At 39.4% G+C, this 24,145-nt stretch overlaps 1 protein-coding gene across 2 annotated transcripts in view; it reads right to left on the bottom strand.

The window, feature by feature from the left end:
• The window catches only part of PITPNC1 (phosphatidylinositol transfer protein cytoplasmic 1), a 76,854-nt gene that overhangs the window by 5,634 nt on the left and 47,075 nt on the right, over nucleotides 1–24,145 (bottom strand). Inside the window, exons 5-9 of one of the 2 annotated variants that reach the window (XM_015645444.3) lie at nucleotides 22,786–22,857; nucleotides 13,674–13,769; nucleotides 5,360–5,515; nucleotides 4,586–4,649; nucleotides 1,357–1,475 (exon numbers count right to left, since the gene is read on the bottom strand). In XM_015645444.3, coding sequence (XP_015500930.1) covers nucleotides 1,357–1,475; nucleotides 4,586–4,649; nucleotides 5,360–5,515; nucleotides 13,674–13,769; nucleotides 22,786–22,857 — 507 coding nt within the window. The remainder of the gene's footprint in view (nucleotides 1–1,356; nucleotides 1,476–4,585; nucleotides 4,650–5,359; nucleotides 5,516–13,673; nucleotides 13,770–22,785; nucleotides 22,858–24,145) is intronic. The other variant, XM_015645443.3, reaches the window with a different exon arrangement.

The raw sequence follows: 24,145 nt of genomic DNA, 5'->3' as shown, positions 1-24,145 counted from the left end.
AGTGGGTGAGCATTTCTGCACTTGAAGTGTCCCAAATCCCCCTGAAATCACAAGGATTTTGATTGAGGAATTCTGTATGACATGAACCAAAAGCTGTCTTGGACAAATGAAGGGAACAGGAAGGTTTCTTGGTGCACTGTCCTTTGAAGTGAAGTCTTGCTGAGTGGAGCCTCCAAGACTCTTCATTTTCAATTCAGACACTTCAATTGACTTCTACTTTTTAGCTTATATTTGCTTTAATTTCCTTCTGCTGTGATATGTGATATTTGCATTGTACACTCAAGGAAAGAGTCCTTAAACTGAGCTAGAAAGACTCAGATTCACTTTTTCCTTTTCATTAATAACAACTTCTGTTCTGACCTCAATGACAATTTTTCCACATGAAGACTACAGGTGGCAGACTTCATTCAGAACCAAGTCCTGAAGTGTAGAGCCAAAATCTGAACTCATTCTTTACTAAGGAGTAACCTTGATGTCAGTGAAGCTGCTGTGTCACAACCACAAGAATTTCCTTCCCAGGGACTACACAGACAAGATCTCCTCAGGCTGGGGACGGCTGGCACTGAGCAAAAGCCAAGGAAAGACTTGAAACCCTTCAAGCCTTGCCCCACAATGACAGCATGACTAAAGCCAGCACTGAGTTCCACAGCACCATTAGCAGAAATAAAGGAATAATGACATTTCAGGAGCAAAGGCCACTGCATCTTCTCTATATGCAGAGAGTATCAATCTCTAATTTTAGGCCTCTACTTGTGGGGCCCAAATTAGGTAATGAAGTACTTTATGAAATCTCCAGAATTTGAACCAGAGAACCTACAGAGAAATCTGCCCTTTTCCACAAACCACTGTTACATGTTTCTGAAAATACTTCCCACCTTGTTGGTAGCTAATCAATGATGGTGACATTAAAGTTACCTTGAAAAGATTGAATAACTCATTAGATTTTTTTCCTGGTGAAACAAAGAATTTTGTGAGTCCCATGGAAGTTTTCCACTCCCCATGTTCTTGGCTTTTTGACTGGACCACTGTGAACTCCTACATTTTTTAACTATTCAAAGAATAGAAAGTAAAAATCCTCTTTCACTTCCTCTTTATGCATCCAACTGAAATTTGAGTGTTGTGTTTTCCTGGAAGCCAGGGAGCTGTATATGAACCCAACCCCACCCTCCCTTACATAACTGGCAGGGTTACAGTGCAAAGCAAAGGCAGGATTGCACTTCATGGAGAAAGATTCTGTTCTTATGGAAGCAAAATCTCCCCAGAATTCCACTGACTGATCGACAATTGGTTGCTCTTTTCTGGTTTGTGCAGGTGTATTGGCTGAGGATGGGCAATATGTTTTAAAAATTGACATACTCTTGCTTTGGCATGGCTCTCTATTTCATCCACAGTAGATGAATGTTGGTTGCAAACTTTAATGTTGGTTTTTTCATGCATATTTTTCTCGTATTCTCGAACATCATCCATAGTCATATCTGTAAAAAGTCCAAAATTGTTGGCATTTTCCATTGATTCAGTGCAAACTTTTTTTTTTTTTTTCCTTAAGGAGAAGGTTCTAGGAACACAAAGTCTTTCAGCAGAAGCCAACTAAGGATTTTTTAAAAAGCAAGGAGCAACTAGCTTTATGAAAATTGCCTCATAAAGGTAGTTGTGTCAGCCAAGGAAGGTGCAAGGTTAAGTCAAAGGGAGTCAGAGAACAGGAAGGAGTGGAAATTGTTTAGGAGTATCTGTGTAATGTAAGGTAGGCAGGAAGTACTGAAGTGCAGGCCTTGGCAAAGGCCAAGATCTTCTAAAGAGATTTTAGAAGATCCTTTGGAATAAAGGATAGATACAGAAATATTATAAATATTTACTTACCTTTCCAGCACTTGCAAAAAGAGTTTTTGTTAACTTTGCATTGTACATCTCATAACCAGCAAAACCCTTAGTGTTAGAGCCCACACCAGTTTAGATTCCAAAAACTAACAATTAAACTGATTAGTGAATTAATAGTGACTATGTTAATGGTTATGTAGCCTCGAGCAATTGAATGAATGATGAAAATTAGAAATATCCCACAAATGGGGCTGATCCCCCCAGCAGGATCACTGAGCACTGCCCAGCCTGGCTGGGGGTGTCCACCCAGCACAGCCTGTCAGGTGCTGTGGAACACCAGGCAATGGTTAACACCTTTAACAGGATTTGTCATCAACCACAGCTCCAGCAAAAACATAAAGAATCCAAAAAAGTGACCTGGGACTCTCCTGAGTATTCCCATGCTTTCCATAAATCCACTGGGGAGTGAGGAGTCAGAGCAGGAGCAGTCAGAGTTTGGTCTGTTCTTTACTTTGGTAACTCGTAAAAACAGCCATCAACTTTGTACTCAACACACTGAAGAGTATTTTATTAGCAGAGTCTGCTTGCAAATGGGTGCCCCTTTGGCCATGCACTGGGATCTGCTCTCGAGGCTGCCATTTCCCTCAAGTTTACAATGTGCCACTGGGATTTGGGAATTCTTGTATCACCCCACTCCTTGTTCTGTGCTGGGAGGCTCCTGCTACATTTTAGGAGGCAGCTTTTAAGGCAAGATACAACTCCAGCTGTTGTAGTGGCAGCACAGTGTCATAATTCATCAGGAAAAGGAAATGCAGTCTAAAATTTTGATTAAAAGGAAACATGGAATACCCCTAACTCGTACTCTTTCAGTCTTTTACTGTTATCTGGAATGAGAAACAAGCTCAGAAGCCGTGTCAGTAGCATGCTGGGATGCACTTTGCCAAGCAGAGAACATGCTCTTTATTAGTAAGTAACACTGAGAAAATAGAATTTCTTAATAATAAGGCTAAATACAGTTTAGTAAATTAAATGACAAAACATCTTCATACTTACAGGGTCAGCAACAGCAACCAGATATTAACATAACACATTGCTTATTACACTGATTATTTGGTTCAGTTTAGCTATCATCATCTCCAGGTTTTTCTCAAACTTTCATTTTAAAAGAGGTTAATAGACACTTAAAAATTATAATTTTGATGCTAGATTATTTTATCTATTTTATTAAGCCCAGTTTTTTTAGATTTTGTACTTAGGCTGATAATTAAACTCTTAAAAATACATTATATTAATTAGTAAAAAGGCTTACTGACAGTAAAAATCCACAAGATAATTGTGTATCACAATATTTCATTTGTGGAAAGAATATTTTTGATAGGGAGATTTCAGACTTAGGAGGGGAAAATCTACAGTGAAGCATTTTTGAGCTAAACCTATTTGGTATGTTTAACTTCATGGAAATTCATTTGTCATCATTATCAGTAACTCTGCTAAAGTGCAGCTGACACTTCGCTCCTCAGTAACGTTCTCCATCTCTCACTCCATGGATATTTTGGGTAGACTGGGAGCAAATTTATGGGCTCAATTTTTACATGAAGTCAGGCTGTTTTATTTAAAGTTACCAGTTTCCCTGACTTGTACAGGAAAAAGAATGGATTGCACTATTTCAGGTAAAATAAGAAACAAATCTAAAATAAAAAAAATAAAATAGCTCTGAAGAATTCTCTCACTGAATATAAAATTCTCTTACTAGTTTACAGCTATTCCAATAGAAAAAGGTATTTTTAGCAGTTTCAGTATTTTTATGACCATTACAGCACAAGATTTTCACGCAGTATTAAATTTATAAGAACACTGTGATTTCAAAAGCAATTTTTTCTCCATTTCCAAACAATGAGCCCGTGGTTAAATTCCAGTGCAGGGCTGTGACACCTCTGAGATGTGTCTGCAGCAGTGACTGTTCCTGAGCAATGCACAATGGTTCTGAGCTCTGATGAGAGAGGTGTTCCTCACCCACCAAATGCCCCAATTGGTGTTTCCTGAAGCTTGAGGAGGGCCTAAATGAACATTCTAAATCCATTGCCAGATTCCCATGATACGTTACAGGTCTGTCTCAGAACCTGTTTCAAGAACAGTTGTGATTATTCTGTCTTACAGAAAATGCATATAAAAGGTACAAACCCAGTGAGCTGTTTCTAGATAATGGAATTGGCTGGTTTGCCACTCAGATTGCTTTGTCCTGCTGGAAGTGCCCCTATTCCCACAGCTGGCTCATGCATTCCCAACACTTTTTGGAATCATAACAATCCATATGAATAGTTTAAAACTTTCCTTAAAAGCTGGCAATGTGTTGGATCAGAGGCCTAAGGAGTCTGCAGTATGGAAACGGCTGCAAGTTAAGGCAGCCTTAAGAAGAAGCTTTCTTCAAACTTGCATGGGGGTCTCCATACAGATGACTCCTGCACTGGTGCAGTTCCACTACATGCTGGGATGGAAAGGCATCCCTGGGTTCTGCCTGCTGCCTAAATCCAGCATCCCTGGAAGTGTCCAAGGCCAGGCTGGATGGGGCTTGGGGCAACCTGATCTAGTGGAAGGTGTCCCTGCCCAGGGAAGGGGGTGGGAGGAGATGATCTTTAACATGGTTCCATCTCCTCCCTTAACAACTCAGACTAGGACCTGATGATCCATGAAATCAAATGGAAACCTGCTGTCAATTGTCTCAGGGTTTGCACCAGCCCTTTGATAGGGGCTGGCTCTGGAGGACACTCACCATACCACTCATCCACCCAGGCAAACGCCTGCCGGTGACCGATCAGAAGGATGTCTCTGACCACCTGCAAACAAGGAAAGGGTTAGAGGCCTCAGCAGCAACAAAACATCTCATCTGTGTCTTTCAACATGATTCAAAGTGAGAAACCCTCTGACAGTTTTGTGTCTAAAGAGCCATGCTGGCTGTAAAGGCTTCTAGTCCAGCTTCCCACTGCAAGTGGGTCTGTTGCCAACACTGAATCATGGCTGTGACTAGCACGGGAATCCATTTGGGAATGTGACATATCTGGAACTACAGATTCCACTAATCTTTGGCCAGTTAGACATTCTGGATCTCTTCCCTTCTGTTTTTCAAACATGTAGAAGGTCAATACTACGAAAAATTGTATCACATTGTAGTTATGCTATTTATCAACTGATTTTTTCATAGATTGACTGGAAAACTTTCCCACTATCTCTTCCTAAAGAATTCTTCACCTCACTTGCTATGTGTATGGGACCCCTGTATACAGAAATACTTCAGCTCATATATTGGTCACAGCACTGAAAATGTTGTTGATAGTTTTTCTCAACCTTAGGCCTGAGCAGCTCCAGGCTTTGTCACGTTCGTACCCAGAGTGAAGCCCTGGGCTCTGCTCCAGCTCCTTCAGACCTTGTGAGAGGTCTGAGCAGACTGGGCTGAGCTCCCAGGCTTCTCCACAGCCATAGCCACATTCCTGGGAGTGCTTGAGTTCTGCTTATGTGAAGGATAAGAAACAGCTCCTGTTTCACTGACCTTGTGTACAAATTGCTCTACTCTGGTTTGAAGTCCCCAGACTTCAAATTTCACAGTCACAAGTTTGTAGGAACACATAATTGGCTGATGGGTCTCTCTCCAGCCTTCTTTCAATTGGCCTCTCCCAGTTTTCTGTGATTTGAAGTATTTGGGATCCTGCAAAACAAAGAAAACATACAGGAAAATTCAGGAGGGGAAGTTGTGTTTGTCAGTTTACTGAAGTAAAAGTTTTGATAAGACACAAAACGTGCTAATAAACATTATGAAAAAGTAATAAAAATTGACTTTAAAAATACACTAGGATATCCTAAAATCCAAGCCTGGCAGTGAATCAATGGCAGCATATTCTTGGAGATGCATTGACAGTCATATCATCCAGGACATTTTCTGCTATAAGAAGATCTGTTATTGCAAGTCATTACAGCGCAGTGCATTCCAAGGGTTATTTATGGCCTTTGGGAAAAAAAAAAAGTGGCTTCTTCAGAGCCTGTTTTTCCACTGCCCCTTGGTGTGAACTGCTTGTACTTTCCACCCGTGCCTGTCTCCTGAAATCGTGTCCAGTTGGAGCTTTGACACTTCAACACTGACCCTGACAATGCCATTTTCAGTTTTAAGTGAACTTGTTCATCCTAAGCTAAGTAGGAAACTCCTGCAGTTCATCCATCTCTGGTTATAACTGAGTTATGAGCAAACACTGAGTAATCCCAATTCTGCTTTTCTTTCAGGAACTGGGAAATCAAAGGACCTACAACATTGAAATGACAATATAATTTCATAAAACCATTAAAGGCATTAGTTAATTTTTGTAAAGTTTACTTTCATCTGTACAAGATACAGTTTTATCTATGAAAGTGCTATTTTCCATATTGGTATAATTCTACTTCCCTTTATGTCCAATCCTGCTAATTATATCTTGTAAATAGAAATAATTTATGGTTAAGCACTGATTGTCAGAACTTGAAAATTATGTCATTTCAGAAAATTCATAGTGAAGCCTCTAAAATCCATCCTGAAGAGTAACCAGCAGTGCTCAGCTGTGTTCTTTCCCCAGTGCTGAGGTCTGGGAAGATCCTTTGCTAAAAAAGCAGTTAAACATGTACTTAAATAGTGCTTAAATTATGCATTAAATGAATGACAATCAGGAGAAAAAACACAAAAAACGATAACTAGTCTGATCTTCATTTTGCTTCATTCAGTGTGAGCTTATGTATCACCAGCATTCATTTTCCCTACTGTTTAGTTAGGTCTTGACTTCTGGCTTTATCCTAAACTGAAGCTTTGCCATTAAAGCTTCTCTGCAAAGTTCTAATGAGGTGATAGTCTTTCCTCCCTGTGAAAGTCACTGCTTTTATTGCTGACACAGGCTTTGCAAAGGGGAGACTTTGAGCTCGCAGTATAATAAGGTTTCAATGTTAAATCACCATAAAAACAGTTTAGCATCATCATTTATCAGAGCAACACCCCCCTGTACAGCACAGCTCATGGTCACAGGCTGCTGCCAATCTTCTCACCCAACAAAGCTCAAGCACAGATGGATCTACACATTTTCTGGTTGAAAGAATTATTTAATAATTGATCATTGCCTGAAGCAATCAATATAATGATAATACCAATAAAAAGAAAAAAGAGAAGAATACATAGTATTCAGAAAGATGTAACATTCTAGTTGGATGTTCCTTAAAAAAAGAAATCATTGCAGAAAATATGATTTCAAATATGCCTGCAAAATATTCCAGTGTGAAATAAGAATCTCTAAAAAGGAAAATAGTTTCCTGTAAGTCAGGGTCTGCTGTTTCTTACACAAACACACAGTGCTGGTGTGATGGAGCCATTGCCTTGATTCACCATCTCAGATACACACTTTAATAATTCTGAGTGTTGTACTTTACAATCCTTCAGAGATAACCAGATCTATAATGGAATAAGTTCAGTGCAGTCCAAAGAGATTTAATGTAATCAATTTGAGTCGGTATCAAGTATCAAGAAATTCTAACCAAAAATGAAATAATGAAAAACTACCCTGCATCACTGCTTGGCTCAGTTTTATGAGTTGGGTCTGGTTTGGTTTGGTGAGTTTAACCCAGCAGACAAGGGGACACAGAGTGGTAATCATTCTGAACTTGGCAAATCACCCACCAACTGCAATGCATCTGATCCATGGCAGCTCCCAGGTGCAAATTCCCTTAACAGCAGCCAGAAATGGCACCTGTGCATTCCTCAATCCTGTCCCTTTTTCTTGAAGGACATGAGGATTAATCACAAATTGGCTGCAGAGCTCCATGGGAAGAGCCAGCTGAGGATGGGTGGCTCGGGCAACTCACATCAAACAGCTCTTAGGGAAATTCCTGCCTCTCTGGAAACATTAACATATTGATACTATAAAACTACAGACTGATGAATGGAAGCCAGACCTCAGAGGAACAGATTTCCAGCCTGCTGTATGAAAGATCAAGGTGTTAAAGACTTTCTTGAGTGCTTGCTCAGGAAGCTGAGACTCAAAGAGTTGGCATGAGAGCCAAGTAGGGGGATGTAAGGAACACTGTGACATTGGGCAAAGTCAACTTGAGAATTCGATGTCTGGGCCAGCAACTCAAAGGGCACAAATGTTTGACAGAGGTGAACTGTTGTAAGGAAAACTAATATCCCTGGGCTTTAACCCAGCTGCTAAAAAATTACACGTTTAACTACATCATGACTGTTTTAGAAATACACAAATTCTGTCTCAGCAATTGTTTGTGCTATGGATCATACAAGGAAGCCTTTAGGGGAAGAATCTCTACATTCACCACTGTATTTTTACACCTTTCCCAGGCCTCTGCTATGGACCATAGCCATGCCAGAAGGACTTTGGTGGGACTAGGACTGCTCATCTTTTGCTCTTCAACGCCTGATCCAAAGCCTACTATAATTAATGAGATCTTGGAAAAGAATGATTTTATGTGCCTAACTCATGGGTTCAAGTTGCCACAGTAAGACTTACAACCTGGAATTCTGAAGCAGGGCTGATAATTTTCCATTAAAAGCAAGTGGAAATGATATTGGTACCCAGCACTGCTTCTCTCAGCAGCACTCAAGGCACACATACTTGAAGCTTTTCTTCCTGTGACCAGAAACTGGGCAAGCTGAACTTTGCTCTATCCGCACTTTCGTTTTACTATTTAGATAATTAATTTTGTGTGTTCCTTATTTTTGCTTTCAGACACCCATGCCTTTCTTCCTAGAGAAGGCATCATCCAAAGAATACCGTATCTATTCACTATTTTCCCCTTGATTTATACACTGACAAAATCCTCAATCTGTTTTAAATGTAATGGCATAGCTAAAATCTTTTTGTTTAAATAACCTTCTTGTCCTTTTATCAGACACAATTTATTAGGAAAGCCCATCTGGCAAATCCTTTTGCTAGAGGAGCAAAACCTACTCTGTATTTGCAATACATTATTGCCAGGTGCAGAGTGATTTAAAAATAGCACTTCTGCCAACAGAGCAGAAACATCATAACCCGTGAGCTGGTCTTAGTTGAGAATAAAATGTAAAATTACAATGAAATAAAAGCCTCTGTATGTGGGATATGGATTCAAACATAGCACTCTCCCAGGGTTTATTACTTAGACCACGAGTCAATGTGGTTATTGATGGAGTCTATTATTTACCATTTAGCATTTATTTACTTAACTTTCCTCACGGACGTCACGGGCATCGGACACGGAATGGCAACGCCCTTTCCAGGAAGCAAACAGCACTGGGTTGTTGCAATGCCTCTTCACAATTAATTCTGAGCTGTTACTTTGTACTCAGAGTTAAATAATGAAATGCATTTGTTGTTTACAGAAAACCTCCAAATCTGCCTGGCACACTTGCCCTCAGCTCTGCCACGGTACCAGGCCTGATTGGAAGCTGCCACTGCACCCTGGAGCTGGCAGCACCTCCCTGTGTGTGCTGGGAGCCTGCATGGGACACCTTGGCAGCCTTGTCACCCTTCTGTCTCCCCTTGCTGCTTGTGTGGCCATTCCAGCATGGGCAAAGGTCCCCAGGCTGAAGCTGCTGCCAGAGGTGAAAGTGCACCCTGCTTGTGCCACGCATCCTGTTCTCTCCCTGGAAGTACCCAGATGTCCCTGAAACAGATCCTTCCTTCGTTTTCATGCCTGAATTAATTTTTTCAGACTCCTATGGCAATATCATGGAGCTTTTGAAGTGCAATAATTTTTCCCTCTTTATGCTGAAGACCATTTTGTTTGATCTTGAATTTCAGAACCAATCATGAGTTTAATACCTGTCATCTGGCATATCAGCATCAGCTGTAGTTGGTAGGTTTTGGATTTCAGCTTTTATAGCCAGGGCTTGGGAAAGATTTATTGATGTAAAGATGCTACCATAGACATTTATGTGGAGTAATTTTTTAAGGACTTTTAAAAGAATTTCCATTAAAGGGTCTTTTCTGAAAGATCCAGATAAATACTTAAGAACTGCAAATATTGGGACAGTTCTGAGGTGTTAAAATTTGATAATCCAGCCAGCCTTTATGTAAACTCACACACCAAGAGAGTAAGAAAAAGGAAATGTTCATACTTTTCATATCCTTCACTGAACTCCCGTGCTGACACAGTGCCCACACTCACTTGGGGGCTGAGGCAGCTGGATTATTTCAGCTACCATCATTTAGTGCTGTGACAGAGGTTTTCTTACTCGGAAAGCACTTGGACAGGCTTAAGGAGGACCTATCACACAGCAGCTGTGCTAAAGGAGAAAAGCCAGCAATGGAAGAAGAAAACGGCAGCAGCTGCATGGAATCTGCTTAAAAGCAGCCTGAAAAGTTCATTCCATTTGTCCAGCTCTCTGTTACTTTGTTATAAACAGGAAATGAAACATTGTCAATTCTGAGAACTTGAATATGTTTGCACTGAACATTTTGCTCAGTAGCTCACAGCTACGGTAAATGTTTCATTTCATGAATGATTCACTGGAGGCCCTCACTCCTCATCTTAGCTAAGCTTTGTTCTTTTCTATGTTTCAGACAAATATATCTGTCTATATAGCTGGTGATACATATTCATCGATGCTAAAGTCACAAGGAAATGACTTCACAAGATGTACAAGTACTCTTACCTGGCTGGTACATTCTCTGCACAGAAATACAAAATTCTGTACTCGATGCAATATGTACATCCAGGTTTAGAAACACCTGTGGCTATTTACAGACAAACAGGTAAACTTGTTAGCTGGGATCTAGAATCAACCTTTCTCCATCTGGAACCTCATGTTTAAAGTTATTAGAACATAAAGGATTAGACCCATGCTTCTAAAAAAGCCTTGTATTTAAGATGTGGCCACTTCACAATGGGGTTTGTAGATGGTCATCAAGTTAAAGGGAGGTCATCTCCTTTGGGATACCTGAATTGCTGCAGTTTCACCTCCTCCAGCCTTCCACAAAGGCAGAAATCAGACAGAACTGGACTCTGTGTTTGTAATTGCTCACAAAACTGTCTTCTGATTCTCTATTGCCTGGTGATTTCAATCCTCAATGCCAGATAAGCCCTTCATCCTCAAAGGAATTCAAATCACTTGGATGATTCTGTTCAAGCCATCCCTCAGTATTACTTGTAGAGGTTCCCTTAAAGTGTCCTGCAATGAAGCAACAGCTCTCCTTAAGCCTCCAGGTAACTGGATTCTTCACTTTTCAATTTTAGTTAATATTTAGAAGGAGAGAAAAGCAAATATGCACCAAGTTGAATTCAATAATTTTCCCTTCAGCCAGGACATTTTCGTGGAACATATTTCCTCTCTCAGCACCAGTGAGAATGAGCTGTTCAATTCAAATGGAATATTATACATACAAGGATTATTTATACATTTTGTCTTTTTATGTGTGAATCACTATTATGGAAATGAAAATGGAATCTGTTTTTAGGATTCATGTCAGGACAACTGAAAAACTACTTTTTAGATCACAGGTGGGAGGACACAGTGGCTTTGTCCTTCTACCATCAGGCTCAGAAGTCCCAGCCCAGAGCATGCAGAGGAAGTAGTATGTGAAGGCATTTAATTATTTAACCCACTCTCTAGTATGCAGTATTACAGCTAAATAATGACATTTGCTGTTAAATCTGAAGCATATTTTTAATTGAAAAGGAATGTGCTTTAGTCAGGATATACAGAAAATTAAAGCTTATTTCTAGAAGCTGCCAAAGACGCTGACCCTGATAAAGAACTTGCTTTATTTTAAGCCTGTGAAAGAGCCACTGAAATGAAGAGATTACTGACATGCCTGAAGTTAAAATTGTTCTCATTGGTCTTTTTGGATGGGAGTCAGAACATTTATCCTGTGGGATCTAATTGTTAAATCCTGAGGATTGCACTTCACTTTTAATCTTTAAACTTAGTATCAGTTCAGATTACGTAATCTAAAAGCAGCCAAATTATTGTTATTAGTGCAACTAAAATACCTTTCAAAAGCTTACACTAACTGGGTTTATCTGAAGCTGCTATTTGGGAAACACAAACCCTTTCTCATTTGCATAGAATTATTGTTCTGGTTGAAAACAGATGGAAATTACATTTATGAACATTAAAAATCTTTTTATAGTCTCTAAATTATGTAAGAGGCCACATCAGAAATGGAAATTTGGCTTCATGTTTGTCATATGGTAACATAAAAACCCCATAGTTTGTAAATTTTGGAAGATCCAGTATTTTCAACTATTATTAATTCACTACCAATTATGGCATGTGCACAGTTAAATACTAAAGGTGTTCTTACTGCTCTGTATGAATTCTGAAACAGAATTTGATAGTCAACAGAAAAATCATCCATCAGTACAGAAAAAAAACAACAGATGCTGGGCTATTTTTGTTGTTTAAACCCATATAAAATTCCATTTTGCCTGGAATCAGGTCTTCAGATTTGTCTTTGAAATAGCAACACAAAGACCCTGAAATGCTTTTCTCCTTTAAGATGAGCCTGTTCTTCTGTACCAGGAGATTAATCATAGGGAAATTATGCTTAATAGTTGGCTAATAAAATGAGCAGGAAAGTTGCAAAACTGGTTTTCACCTTTGTGTTTACAATTTCTGAAGTGAAGAGATTGAGATGAAAAACCTCACAGGATTTCTTTAAAGAACAGTCAAATGCTGACCCATTCCATTAGCAGCTCATTCCTAAATGGAGCCAGAAGCCGTGGAGCTCAGATAAGATGATGGGACCAATAAGCTGTTTCATGAGGTGTTATATAATTTTTGGTACTAAACAGATGGGTTTCATTATCTAAGGAAAGTAATAAAATTACTTTTCATTCTACTGTAGGCTCAGTTTTGGTTTATGACCTGTACATAACATTCAAAATAGGATCTATATAAATGGAAGATAACAAGTACTCGACTTTTTTAGTCTGAAAATCATGTCTCCTATAGTATAGAAATATATTCCTTGGCAAGTCCTCACTTTCTATCCTAAAAATGATTATGTAGTCTCGTTTTAGATAGTTAAACAGCTGCCATACTCACTGCCAGCTATGAATATAGACTTGGCTCCAGAGGCAAATCATATCTCCAAAATTAAATGCGAGCATAGATCCGATCATTCCTCTCTAGCTGCTTGTTGTGAACCATCATTTATCAACTCTGAGATTAAAACATTGAGACCTCATCTTCATTTGCATGGTGGCTGCTGATTTCAAACAGTGAATTGCATTGACCTAGAAGAAGCACGCTCTTCAGAGATGTGCTCCATCAAATATACATGGGAGCAATTTCCGAGGGAATTTTCACAGTGACTCTGCCTGCTGCCATTGATGCTTTTTGGCAGATCTGCTGCAGTCTGCAGTGTGCTTCAGTCCCTCTTGGTCTTGTGTCATTGTTCACTTCAAGCAATTGTGCACCAGCCCCTTGTCACTGCAGCACATCTGTCCTTTGCTGGGCTTGAGCACTTTGCAGGACTCAGTGATCAGGGTGGGATGTAAGTAAGGACAGCAGGGGTGTTCAAAAGTGCTCAGTTCTGCAAACTCTTCACTGAGATTCATGATACAAAGGAAAGGCCTTTTTTAGTTTGGACTAATTCAGCTGAATACCAAAGGTCTGGTACAGGATGTGTTCTGATAAGGGTAGGAAAGCATTTCAAAGAATCATCTGCAAAAGAAAGTGTCAGGCAATCTAGACAGAGAGGCTGTTGTCTGCTTCTCCTCTGACCAAATGCTCTTGAAATATTACTGACCAGCAAGATTTTATACAAAAATAAAATGGTTCTGATTCCTATCCAGGCTCTTCTAAAGCCTCTTACCTTCCCTTCCTCACCTCATTTCACAGCCAAGTTGCCTCTTACCTCTGATTCCTTGTAATAGCGCTCGGGAATCTCATCGCTGGCAATATCAATAAAGCAGACTTCTCGCTCCAGATCTTTAGCTTCTTTGTCAAAAATCTGCAAGAGTTAAAGAAATTCAAGGCTGTTACAGAACAACACCCTCAAAAAATCCACCTGGAATAACTGTTACAAGCAGTTCAAATGCCTTATAATGTAACAGAATGTATTTTAGGCTTGTGCCTGAACAGCTTTGTGTAAAATACTTGAGTTTTTGCAGGAACACTGTCACGTTCTCCACCCTACCATTCACATCGTGTTCAGCACTTCCTGCTCCCACTGCTGTTCTTCCTTGGATTTTTTTGGAATGGAGGATTTGATTACAAACAGTAAAGTCAACAATTTGGATTGGTTTTATTGTGCTCTCCAATCTTTGTACTAGAGTCTGTCACTGTGTAAAAAACCCAACTCTCTGGACTCAGGTTGTTTTCACCCTCTAAGGACCACAGCAGTGTGCACATGTTTGCTGGGAACAGTCAGTCTGACTTCTTGTTACACTGAGAATCAAAATTTTTGTTGAACTGCCTCAGTGGGAGCTGCAAACTTCTCCAACCCATCCATGCACACACATTTCAATCCTTTAGGACCACGTTTGGGACAGCAAGCCTCCTGTTCTATGCAAGGCGAATGATGGAGATATTTTGAAAATCCAGGTCATTTGCAGCTGCAGCACAGTATCCTTCTGTGCCTGTGTCCATAATTTAATTATTTAGGCATCTCAGTGACCCATGTGACTTACACTGTGTCTGCAATACATTTCCCTCATGATTCTGAGACCTGGAAACAGCACCAAGCTAAAAGGCTACCATGAATTAGTGCCATGAAATTCAGGGAACTTGTGCATCCACTGTCAGGATCAGTAATAAGCTCACAATGTGCTTTCTCCTTTGGGGCACAATGTTCTACAGCTGACATTTCCAGGAAGCAAAAATATATTTATTTTTTTAAAAAAATATATGCAGTGAATGCTCTCTTGATTTAATTAAATTCTAGAGGAACAGTTAAAAATACAAAATGCCAGCAACTCTTTAGTAACAGAAATGCTACTTCATTATTTCTGAAAGCATTGGGGCTTCCCATTTACAGCATTCAAGAAGAGCAATGGACTCTGGTGAACACAGGAACCAGCTGGTAGGAAGAACATTGCTCAGGAAATCATCTTTCAAATACAGGAAAAGCTGAAGTTTTACTTTACAATTTTAACTTGTCTTGGTAGTGAATAAAACAGGCAGCACTGAACGCTCACTGAGCTGGATGTAACATGTTTGTGCATCCCAAACTGCAGAAGAACTGAGAAACTCCAACCTGGTTTTATTTCTATTATTATCCTTCTCCAATTGTTGTTATGCAAAAAATTATATTGATTATTTGAACAAATTGGAACTGGGAAGCCCTTCTCCTGTAGTGCTCCTTCTCTGCATTGGGCACATTGATGTAAAACACTTCTGTGTTTAGGTATACAATACAGGTCACCTTTTATGAGCTTCCTCGCTTGCTTTCTTCCTAAACAAATTCAGAAATACAGAGCAGCCCCTGATGAAATCAGTTGAACTATTTCCAGAACAAGATGTATTTCACCATAATCTCTCTAAAATATTGTAAATTGTACTTAAATGGACATTACTAGGTCAGCTGAAGCTTTGAATCTGTCCATGGTTTAGGTTCAAGCCCCATAAATTCAAGCACATGCAAATCTCTGCCCATTTGCAAGGACTTTAATGGAGGTTATTACCCAGTATCTTATCCAAAGAAATGTGCCCTGCTCTGTCCCAGGCTTGATCCACATATTTCACCTCATATGAAAATAGTTCTGAATTCCTTTTCTCTCTTTAACATTCTGTGATGGAAGTGGGGATGACAGATGCCTTTGCCAATCTGTCAAAACCAGGAGGAATTTTTCAACCATTTCAACGATGCCTTATTTGCTGCCGAGGCTGTCTCTGACCATTTCCTTTATTCCAGAAGTTTGCTGAATGACATTCTCACTTCCCTTTGCCAGCAGAACTTGTTGTCTAATCATTTATGCTTCTCCCTTTCTCAGATTGTCCTCACAAGATTTGCAGCTAGAGATTTAATCTTCTCATTCTATCAGCAGTCGAAAATAAGAAGTCATTAGAGAACAAGACTGATTTTAGCTCTAATTCTCTTATTGCCTCTCCTAGCCACAGAATCTTGGATTGCCTGAAAGCCTGTAGGGAGGATGGGTTTATTGTGGTTGGGATCAAAGGGACCAAAGAAACTTAAAAGTTTTAAAGGAAAAGATTAAAGGCCACAAAAAGAAGCATAAGGCTCCCAATCTGTGCAACTGTATTTGCAAATGTGCAGAAACTGATTGGTGAGAACAATCTGTATCCTTAAGAAGATGATGTAGAAAGACAGAATATTAAATATTATATTGGAAAGAACTGGACAGGCTTTACATTTGGAAGCCAAGAAATTAATTGAGATTAAAATATACAATCAAATGGAAAACATTCTGACTGAAGTGGCCTTTTTGCCATGGGTTTTGGTTTTATTTTGGAAGGAGTAACATGACAGCTTTTTTACAACAAACATTTATATACTTCCCCTTCCTAAGAGGAATGAAAACTCAGCATGATTTAGACTACATCACCCACAGAATGACAGAAAGTGGGAGAAAGGTTTCAACTGGATCTTCTTTATGACTGTCAGTGGTTTCTTTTGGTGAAAACTGAAAAAACAAAGAGACAACCCAAAAGACCCAAAACCCCCCAAAACAACAAACCAACCAAGTCAAAACCAACCAATCAACCAACCAGAAACCAAAAGTACACAAAACACCTCCAGGCAGGTGATTCCAGAACCTCAGGAAAGACAGCTCATACAGGATACTGCAGAAATGTAAGTCCTGGTAAAATTTAGATTTCATTCCTTTGTTTCCCTTCTGCCCTACAAGGACATGTCCTGGCACATGCTTTGCTAGTGACTTCCCTTCTTCTGGCAGCCACAGTCAGAACAGAAAGTCAGGTTAGGTTATGATAGAAAATTTAATATCCTCTTTTCTTCAAGCATTTTTTCCTATTTTTTTTCCTTTTTTTTTATTTTCTGGCTAAGTTGCTGCTTCAATTTTAATCAGATGTAGTTAATTTCAAATGTAACTTTTATGGCCAATCTTCACAGCTAACCTGGACTGGCTATAAACAGCATAATGCCAGTTTCTGCTGAATGCACTGATTCCATCCACACTGGCAAACTCCTCACTCATCTGCACCTCCAGGACTCCAAGGGTCACATCTGTGCCTCTGGCTTGGCTTTGTTTCATAATACATGATTCTCTCTTGTGATGTTTGTTTTCCATCTTCAAGAGCAAAGGAACCATCCAAGGGATTTTCAGTTGGGAAGGTGTTTGGCTCTGTCATTACTACAAAATGCCTTTTTTTCCCAGCCTAAACACGAGGAGTTTGTGGTCAGAAGGCTGTAAAGAGACAGCTAATTCATGGCAGGGCTGTAATTGTGGTAAGAACTGCAAGAATAGTAATTTTCTTCCATTAGAAAAATGCACAAAATATACTCTCCACCTTGAAATTCTCATCTCCACAGATTGCCATGGCCAGAGCCACTGGCTGCTTCCCAGGGTGTTGCTGCAGACCTTGAGAAGGTTCTGTCACCTGCTCCACTGGAGCTCTCATTTGCCTGAAGGAAAACTCCAACCCAGAACTCGACCCATGGAGTTTGTTCAGTGTGTAACATCTCAGTAAATCATGCTCCAACCTCAGCTACTTCCAAATGCCCTAATTTCCTTTTGAGATTTATTTGGGCAGAGATTACAGGAATTGATCAATTTCAAACCTGTTCATGGGATAGAACTATTTATGTGTACACACATAATTGGCAGCAATTTTTCTATGGGAAAAGATTGAATCTCTCTTTGAGAAGAGAAAATTTGGATCCCTGAACTAGCTGGGAATATCCCTGTATGCCACATATTTATCTGGTACATATTTATCTGCAGTCTTGCTCCCTGCTCCATTTGATCTCCATGTCACGACTTCCCTATTATTCCATCTCTTATAAAATATCTCATTAAGATTTGTACTTTCTTGGACAGAGAACTGGATTTTTATGTAATTATGTCAAAATAGCTGTGCTTCCAAGACCGCAATAGACTATCTATAATATTTACTGGGATTAGTTTTTTTAAGTCACATCTAGTTCAAGTGCCAGATTTACTGACTAACTTCAGTAGTTCATTTAGAAAAATCAAAAAGTAGAGGCACAACCATATCACTTGTTCACACTCTGTCAGTGTGGGCCTTGTCATATGTTCAGCGATAGCCATATGTGCTTGGGACACACGATCTGCAGTTCAACAAAGAGAGCTCTTCCCTCAGGAGGAATTTCAGACTAACCTTTCCACTTGTTTGCCTTTATCTTTTCAGACTTACTAGAGGGGGGAAGAGCATCACAAAATCATGATCTTTTCATTGCAAATTATGGGATACTCAGTGCCATTGTACAGGAAAAGTCCAGGTGCAAATAAAATCATCCTAAAAGTGTCCCTTGATTTGACTTTGCCATATTTTGAGTGATGCCCAGCAATCCTTTTGACAGTTTCCAGAATGAGATCCTGTGGTGCAGTGAGGCTAAACCAGGGCACAGCTGAATCCTTTTTCAGCTGAAATCAGTGTTTCATGGCAGTTGCCTTAAATAGTGAATTTACATTTAATTTCCATGTGCTATATTCAAGTTTGTTACAACCTAGTTCCACATTACTAAGATAGGAGACAAAAATAGAGAAAAAAACACCCTAAAGTCAACCATACTAGAAATGAATTTTCTTGTTATCTGACATACCTAAAATTTATTTTACTTTAGTTTAATAATCAAGATCCAGCCACTGAGTTTTCCAGAGAAAAATGTTATGCTACAAAGAGCAAGGCACTGTAAGTTTTACATACAGTGAATTTTCATTATTGACAACCTTTGAATTATTTGACAAGCTGTACTTTCTTTGCTTTCCCCAGACACCATCAGATGGCAAAAAAAAAAATAAATCACTGCCCAAATATCAGCAGCAATTAATTCTGTGACTAAAAACCAAACCAAAACAAATCAACAGAAATCAGTCAAACATAATGATCCTTGTGCAACAAATAGGAAAATTGAACATCTCTATGATTCAGTGATTTGCTTGAGCAGTGTCTGTCCCCACTCTGCCTTTCCTGTGCCTTCAGCTGCTTTGCAGACATTTTCCTGAGTACTGGAGTGTGACACGCAGGGACAGCACTGCCATGTGTGACATGGCTGGGCATTGATTACAGCAGCCACTCAGCCATATGGTGGGTCCCTGGAATCAACACAGCTGATTGTAGCACACAGTTGGTGCATTCCCCACTAAAAGGAAAAAATCCCAAAATGTGTGTCTGTAGTGCACACTGAAATAGTAAGAAAAAGAGATGGGAGAGAAGTGAGAGATGACAGTTTGACTGAATTAGTCATTTGTGACACAAATACTGACCAGTCAATGGACTGTTGAAAGAAAATACCTGTCCAAATAAAAAAGATTCTTCTAATGGAAAGCACACAGGCAATTTATTGGCACAAAATGAGTAACTCTCACCCTCCTGCCTGGATTTCTACCATTTCATTCAGTAGATACCTGTAAGAAATGTCTCAGATGTCCCTTATGTTTTTAATATTCGGAATACAGACTTTATCTATCCATACTCAAATTCCCAAAGTGCTGATTTTCCTTTGGGAGAAGGGTGTGATTACTGTGTCCTTTTACACTGGTCTGTGCCCACTGAAGCTGTTTGCTGTAGGCACCAGCACTGCCCCCTGCCCAGCATTCCCAATGCCACCCAGAGCAATGGAAGCAGCTCAGGATACAAAGGGAAGCAATATTTTCATGACTCCTGTGTCATTAACATCTCACAGATCATTATAATTTTTTAAAATTCCATTTTATAATTCAAAATAAAAGTAAAATCAAAGTAAAATTTCTCTTTAAGAAGCTGACCTTTAATTTAAAGATCTGCAAGAGGAAACACTGACTGGCCTGACTCACTGGTCCAGTTTCTGACAGTGTTAATGAAGCTGTAAAGCTGCAAGGTAGCAGGGACAATATTTGATGTACTCACATGTTCATCCAACACTGGCTCTGTTTTTCTAAGAATAGAGTTGCCATGGAACATCTACATGGGATACATCAAAATCAGCTGCTCTGAGCACTGAAATCACAGCTCAGTGGATTTATGGCTCTGCACTACTACACAAGGTTAAATAAAGACATTTATTGTCCATTGTTCTTTCTGTCAGTGTTTATATTTGTGCAAATCAACTGCAAACTTTAACAGATTGGAACAAGAATGCTTTAGCACATTTAAAATATCTTAAAATGATAATGAAGTCGGAGACATAGGAAAATCAGGTTCCAGAGCACGTACTATATTTCACTAGTATCACCACTGTCTTCTATCATGCCAAATGGGAAGAAAAATCAGTAGGAAGTTTTCATCAAGATATATTGCAATAATTAGGTAGAATTATACCAGACAACACATGTTAAATAAAATAATTCTAATAACATCCTAGCCTACCAAATGACAGGAACCTAAGACAATTTATATTGCTTTCTTCCATGGATCTGTGGAATTAGTTTTAGTATCCTTATATCTAAGCATTGTTTTTCACAATCAATATCTACTTTATCGGACAGTATGGAAATGAAGAATAGATCAGAGTGCAAAGATTTCAAAAAACCTGTATGATCTAAAAAAATACATTGAGAAATAGCTGAGTTAAAATCAGATTTGTATTATTGCTTTCATTACTGGAACATTAATATTCATTCAGTCTATTTTGCATTACAACTGCAAAATTTACAGAAGTATTTTTTGATTAATTATTTCTTCATCAGACAAGGCTGATAGTTGCAATGAAGGAAAATAGAGTGTATCTGTGGAAATCTATAGGAATGGGTGCTATGCTTCCTGTTGTTTTCTACCCAGACAAACAATGACATTTAATTTAAACTCGTCTGACACAAAGGAGAAATGCATTTTGCAAGTTTTTAAGTGAAGTTCAAGCCTGCCCATTGAGTAATGGAAATGAGGTTGACTCCTACTCCTAGTTCCAAAGTGTTTGGATTAACAGAAGCCTCTCCATATTTAGGAACCTTCCAGCATTTCAGTGCTGTACCAGTCATGTCTGTGGTCCCAGATAAAGGTCAGGGGAGTATAAAAATGTAGATCTTCCATTGGTTTATTGTGTTCACACCAGGGAACAGCACAGCTCTCAGAATTACAAAATCAGGGGAATTAGGGCTGGAGTGCAACCCTCTAATTCAGCTGCTCTTTCTTCTCCTCAGTTCAAGAAGGGGTCAGTGAAATCTCTTAATCTAGGCAAACACTGGCTTAGTGTGTGACTCAGGTGCTGCACTAGAAAGGTAATATGATATTACCCTGCTGGCACTCTGGTAAAAATGACATTGGAAGAGCTGGATTCAAGCAGAATAGAGTTTCTTTGATTTACATCACTGGAATATCCCACCTCTGTGCCACTTTCATCTGAATTCCCTGGCTGGATACTGTTCAGGGCTTGATTCACAGTATTTTAGCCACAAGCTGACACACTGAAAGAATTCACTATGCTTAAATAGCTTCAGTTCTTCCTCTGTCAGACAGCAGCCCAGATCATGTCTGCTCACTGCTGACATTATAATGCAGCAGAAAATTAGTCTGCACCCTCCCCAAACCAAAGGTGTGGGCTTGCTCTGCATTAAAGTGCTGCCAAAAAGCAGAAGTGAACATTAAAAAGTGCATAAATTACACAATGTTCATCTAGCTGGTAATGCAACACACTTCTTTTTAATTCACTCACTGATCTGGCTTAGAGTAGCAGCAGCTATGAGTGGTTGGTATCTGGTGGTTAATAGATGATCCCTGTCATGTTCCCAGTGGGAAAGTGTCTGCATGCCAAAAGCATTATTCCAAATTCCACCTTGTTCTTGTACATGTAATTATTCTGCCATAAGCAGTGCAACAGCTGTCAGCCTCATGAACAGGCAGCCCCAGGGGGCTGAAGGAAATGTACCTCCCACCTGGAGAACAGAACACCTTCCTCTTACCAAGGCTGCTGGAAGGACACCCCAAAACACTGGAAGGCTGTGCTCAGACCCCTTAAAATCTGCTTGACTGCCCCTTTTCCTTCTCAAGAATGAGGTAAAACACCCCATCATTGGGTTTCTCTATTTTACAGATCAAATTTCCAGACATTTAAACTTTATTTCATGCCTATAAGGAACTTCTTCCCATAGTCTGCAGCCAATGCATACCAAAATGAAACAGGGAGAAACATATTTGTGTCTGAACCCAAGGGCTCAACCTTTACATGCTGGGCTTTATTGAAAGTTATTCTCTTTTTCTGCAAGGTGTATGACTCTGCTTTGCTCTCTGCACAACAAAGTCTGACTAACATGTCTTCTGCTCCTGAGCCTCTCTGACCAGCAGCTGCTGGTTACTCACTCCCACCCTTCCTCTAAAGAGGATTTTACATAGTTAATTGTCCTTCTTGTCTCTAAGCTCTAACTCTGAACATTTTTAACTTCAGGTAAGTGATTGCCAAAAGCATCACCTAAGTACACAGCCATTGTTTCCCCAAGCTGCTTACTGAGATCTCTCATCTCTGACCATTGTTTAGTTTCCTGTTTGTTCTTCCTGACATCTCCTTGGAATTCAACTCCCTTTGTTCAGAGATAATAATGTGAAACACAGAAAGGAGAATACAAGCTCACCAAAAAAACCCCAGTCATCTTTTCTTTACTTTTCTTAAACATTAATCACGACTAAATTCATATATGTAAATTATGTCGTGTTTAGAGAAGAACAGAATAGAACAGAAGAGGCAGGAAGGAAGGTGTGTACACAGATCTTTTGTCTCCTGGTACTTCAGAGGTAACTCCTCTGTAGCTGCTCAGGACCAGGACACCCAGAGAGGGGCAAAGGCACAAGTTTGATGGGGCCTTTTTCCCAAACTGAGAGACCTTCAGGCCCCAGACACAGACTGTGGTTAACAAAGAGGATTAATCAACTTTTGCACAAGGTGTCATACTTACACTGTCATTGCTTCCTTTGTTGTCCTCATATTTTGTCTCTATATGAATGGAGAATTTAGGCAAAAACGAACACTGCAACAAAAGAAAAGTATGTTTAATACAAGAAATATTCCTTGCTTCATCTGACATATTCAGTACATCCCTTTCGGTATCACCTTTCCTATTTTTTTCAGATTACTTCAAGAAAAAGAATAAATGTTCACAGAATGTAAACCTGAAAGGTTTGATGAATCTGGAGGGATCCAGAGATTCTATCTAAAAGCTGGAAATTATAATGAAGATATAAATAAATCAGTATAAAGAGTCTGGAATAATTAGATGCAATGGTTTTCATGCCCACTATGCCCAGGAGTATGAATGTCCTGAATGTCTTGTTAGAAATTCAGCTCACTAAGATCTTGAGAGCAACTTGATATCCCTCATCATAGACCAGTCTATCCCTCATATAGAAAAACCTAAAGATACTTCACCAGATGCAGGTCCTGACCAAACAGAGAGAAATGCTTTCATATGTGAGGGCTTTTTCTTAATTTTCAGTGAGAAATGAATTTTAGCATAATTTCCTATTAATGAAATAGGAAGATGGATTATGAGCTCCTGTGAAAATTCCTTTATACTAAATCCAAATAAATCTTTAGATAATAATGCAAAAAAAATACACTGATGTTTTTCTTCTAAAGATTAATATTCTGTATTTACATGGGAAAATAAATTTATTTTCTGAGGATTGCTTAGCTTAGTTGGCTTATGAAGACTAGAATTTGTAATAGTAGGCAACATAATCCCATCATAATAAATATTTCAAATATATTTTATTTATCATTTCACAGTTCTTCTTTCAAAGCAAGTTTTCAGATAGGCAGATACAGCAGCTGTCTAACCAGCTCTAAATGACACTAGTTCAGCATCTTTCCTGTTAGTCACCAAGGCTTTCCTTGCATTAACTGCCAGTTCCTTGTGTGATGCATCACTAATCCCCTATGGCAAATGACTCTTTCATGGGCTGTACATACAGGTTATACAATGAGGATGTTTGGATGCCTCAGTGTTCACACTGCTGCTGGTCCAAGTTCAGGCTTGAAAACGTTCAGAGAGTTCTTCTGAGGGTGATGTAAGGGAAGAGGGCATTTAGGAGGTCAGGAGTAGTGCAACAACTGAAATGAGAAGTAGCTCCTCGGAGACTGCAGCAAATACATCCCTCCTTCAATGGGTATCACCCAACAAGTCACTGTTCTGTCTTCTGACCACAGAATATCCACTACCAATAAGCACACCTAGAAACAATCCTTGTTGAAAAAATAAGTGAGACAGATTCCTCAAAATAAGGTTCTGGTGCCATGGAAGGCAAAACCCCCTTTGT

This window comes from Parus major, chromosome 18 (assembly GCF_001522545.3).
Source record: "Parus major isolate Abel chromosome 18, Parus_major1.1, whole genome shotgun sequence".
Taxonomy (NCBI): Eukaryota; Metazoa; Chordata; class Aves; order Passeriformes; family Paridae; genus Parus; species Parus major.
The sequence above is the reverse complement of the archived record's forward strand: the minus strand, read 5'-3'. Positions and strand labels throughout refer to the sequence as shown.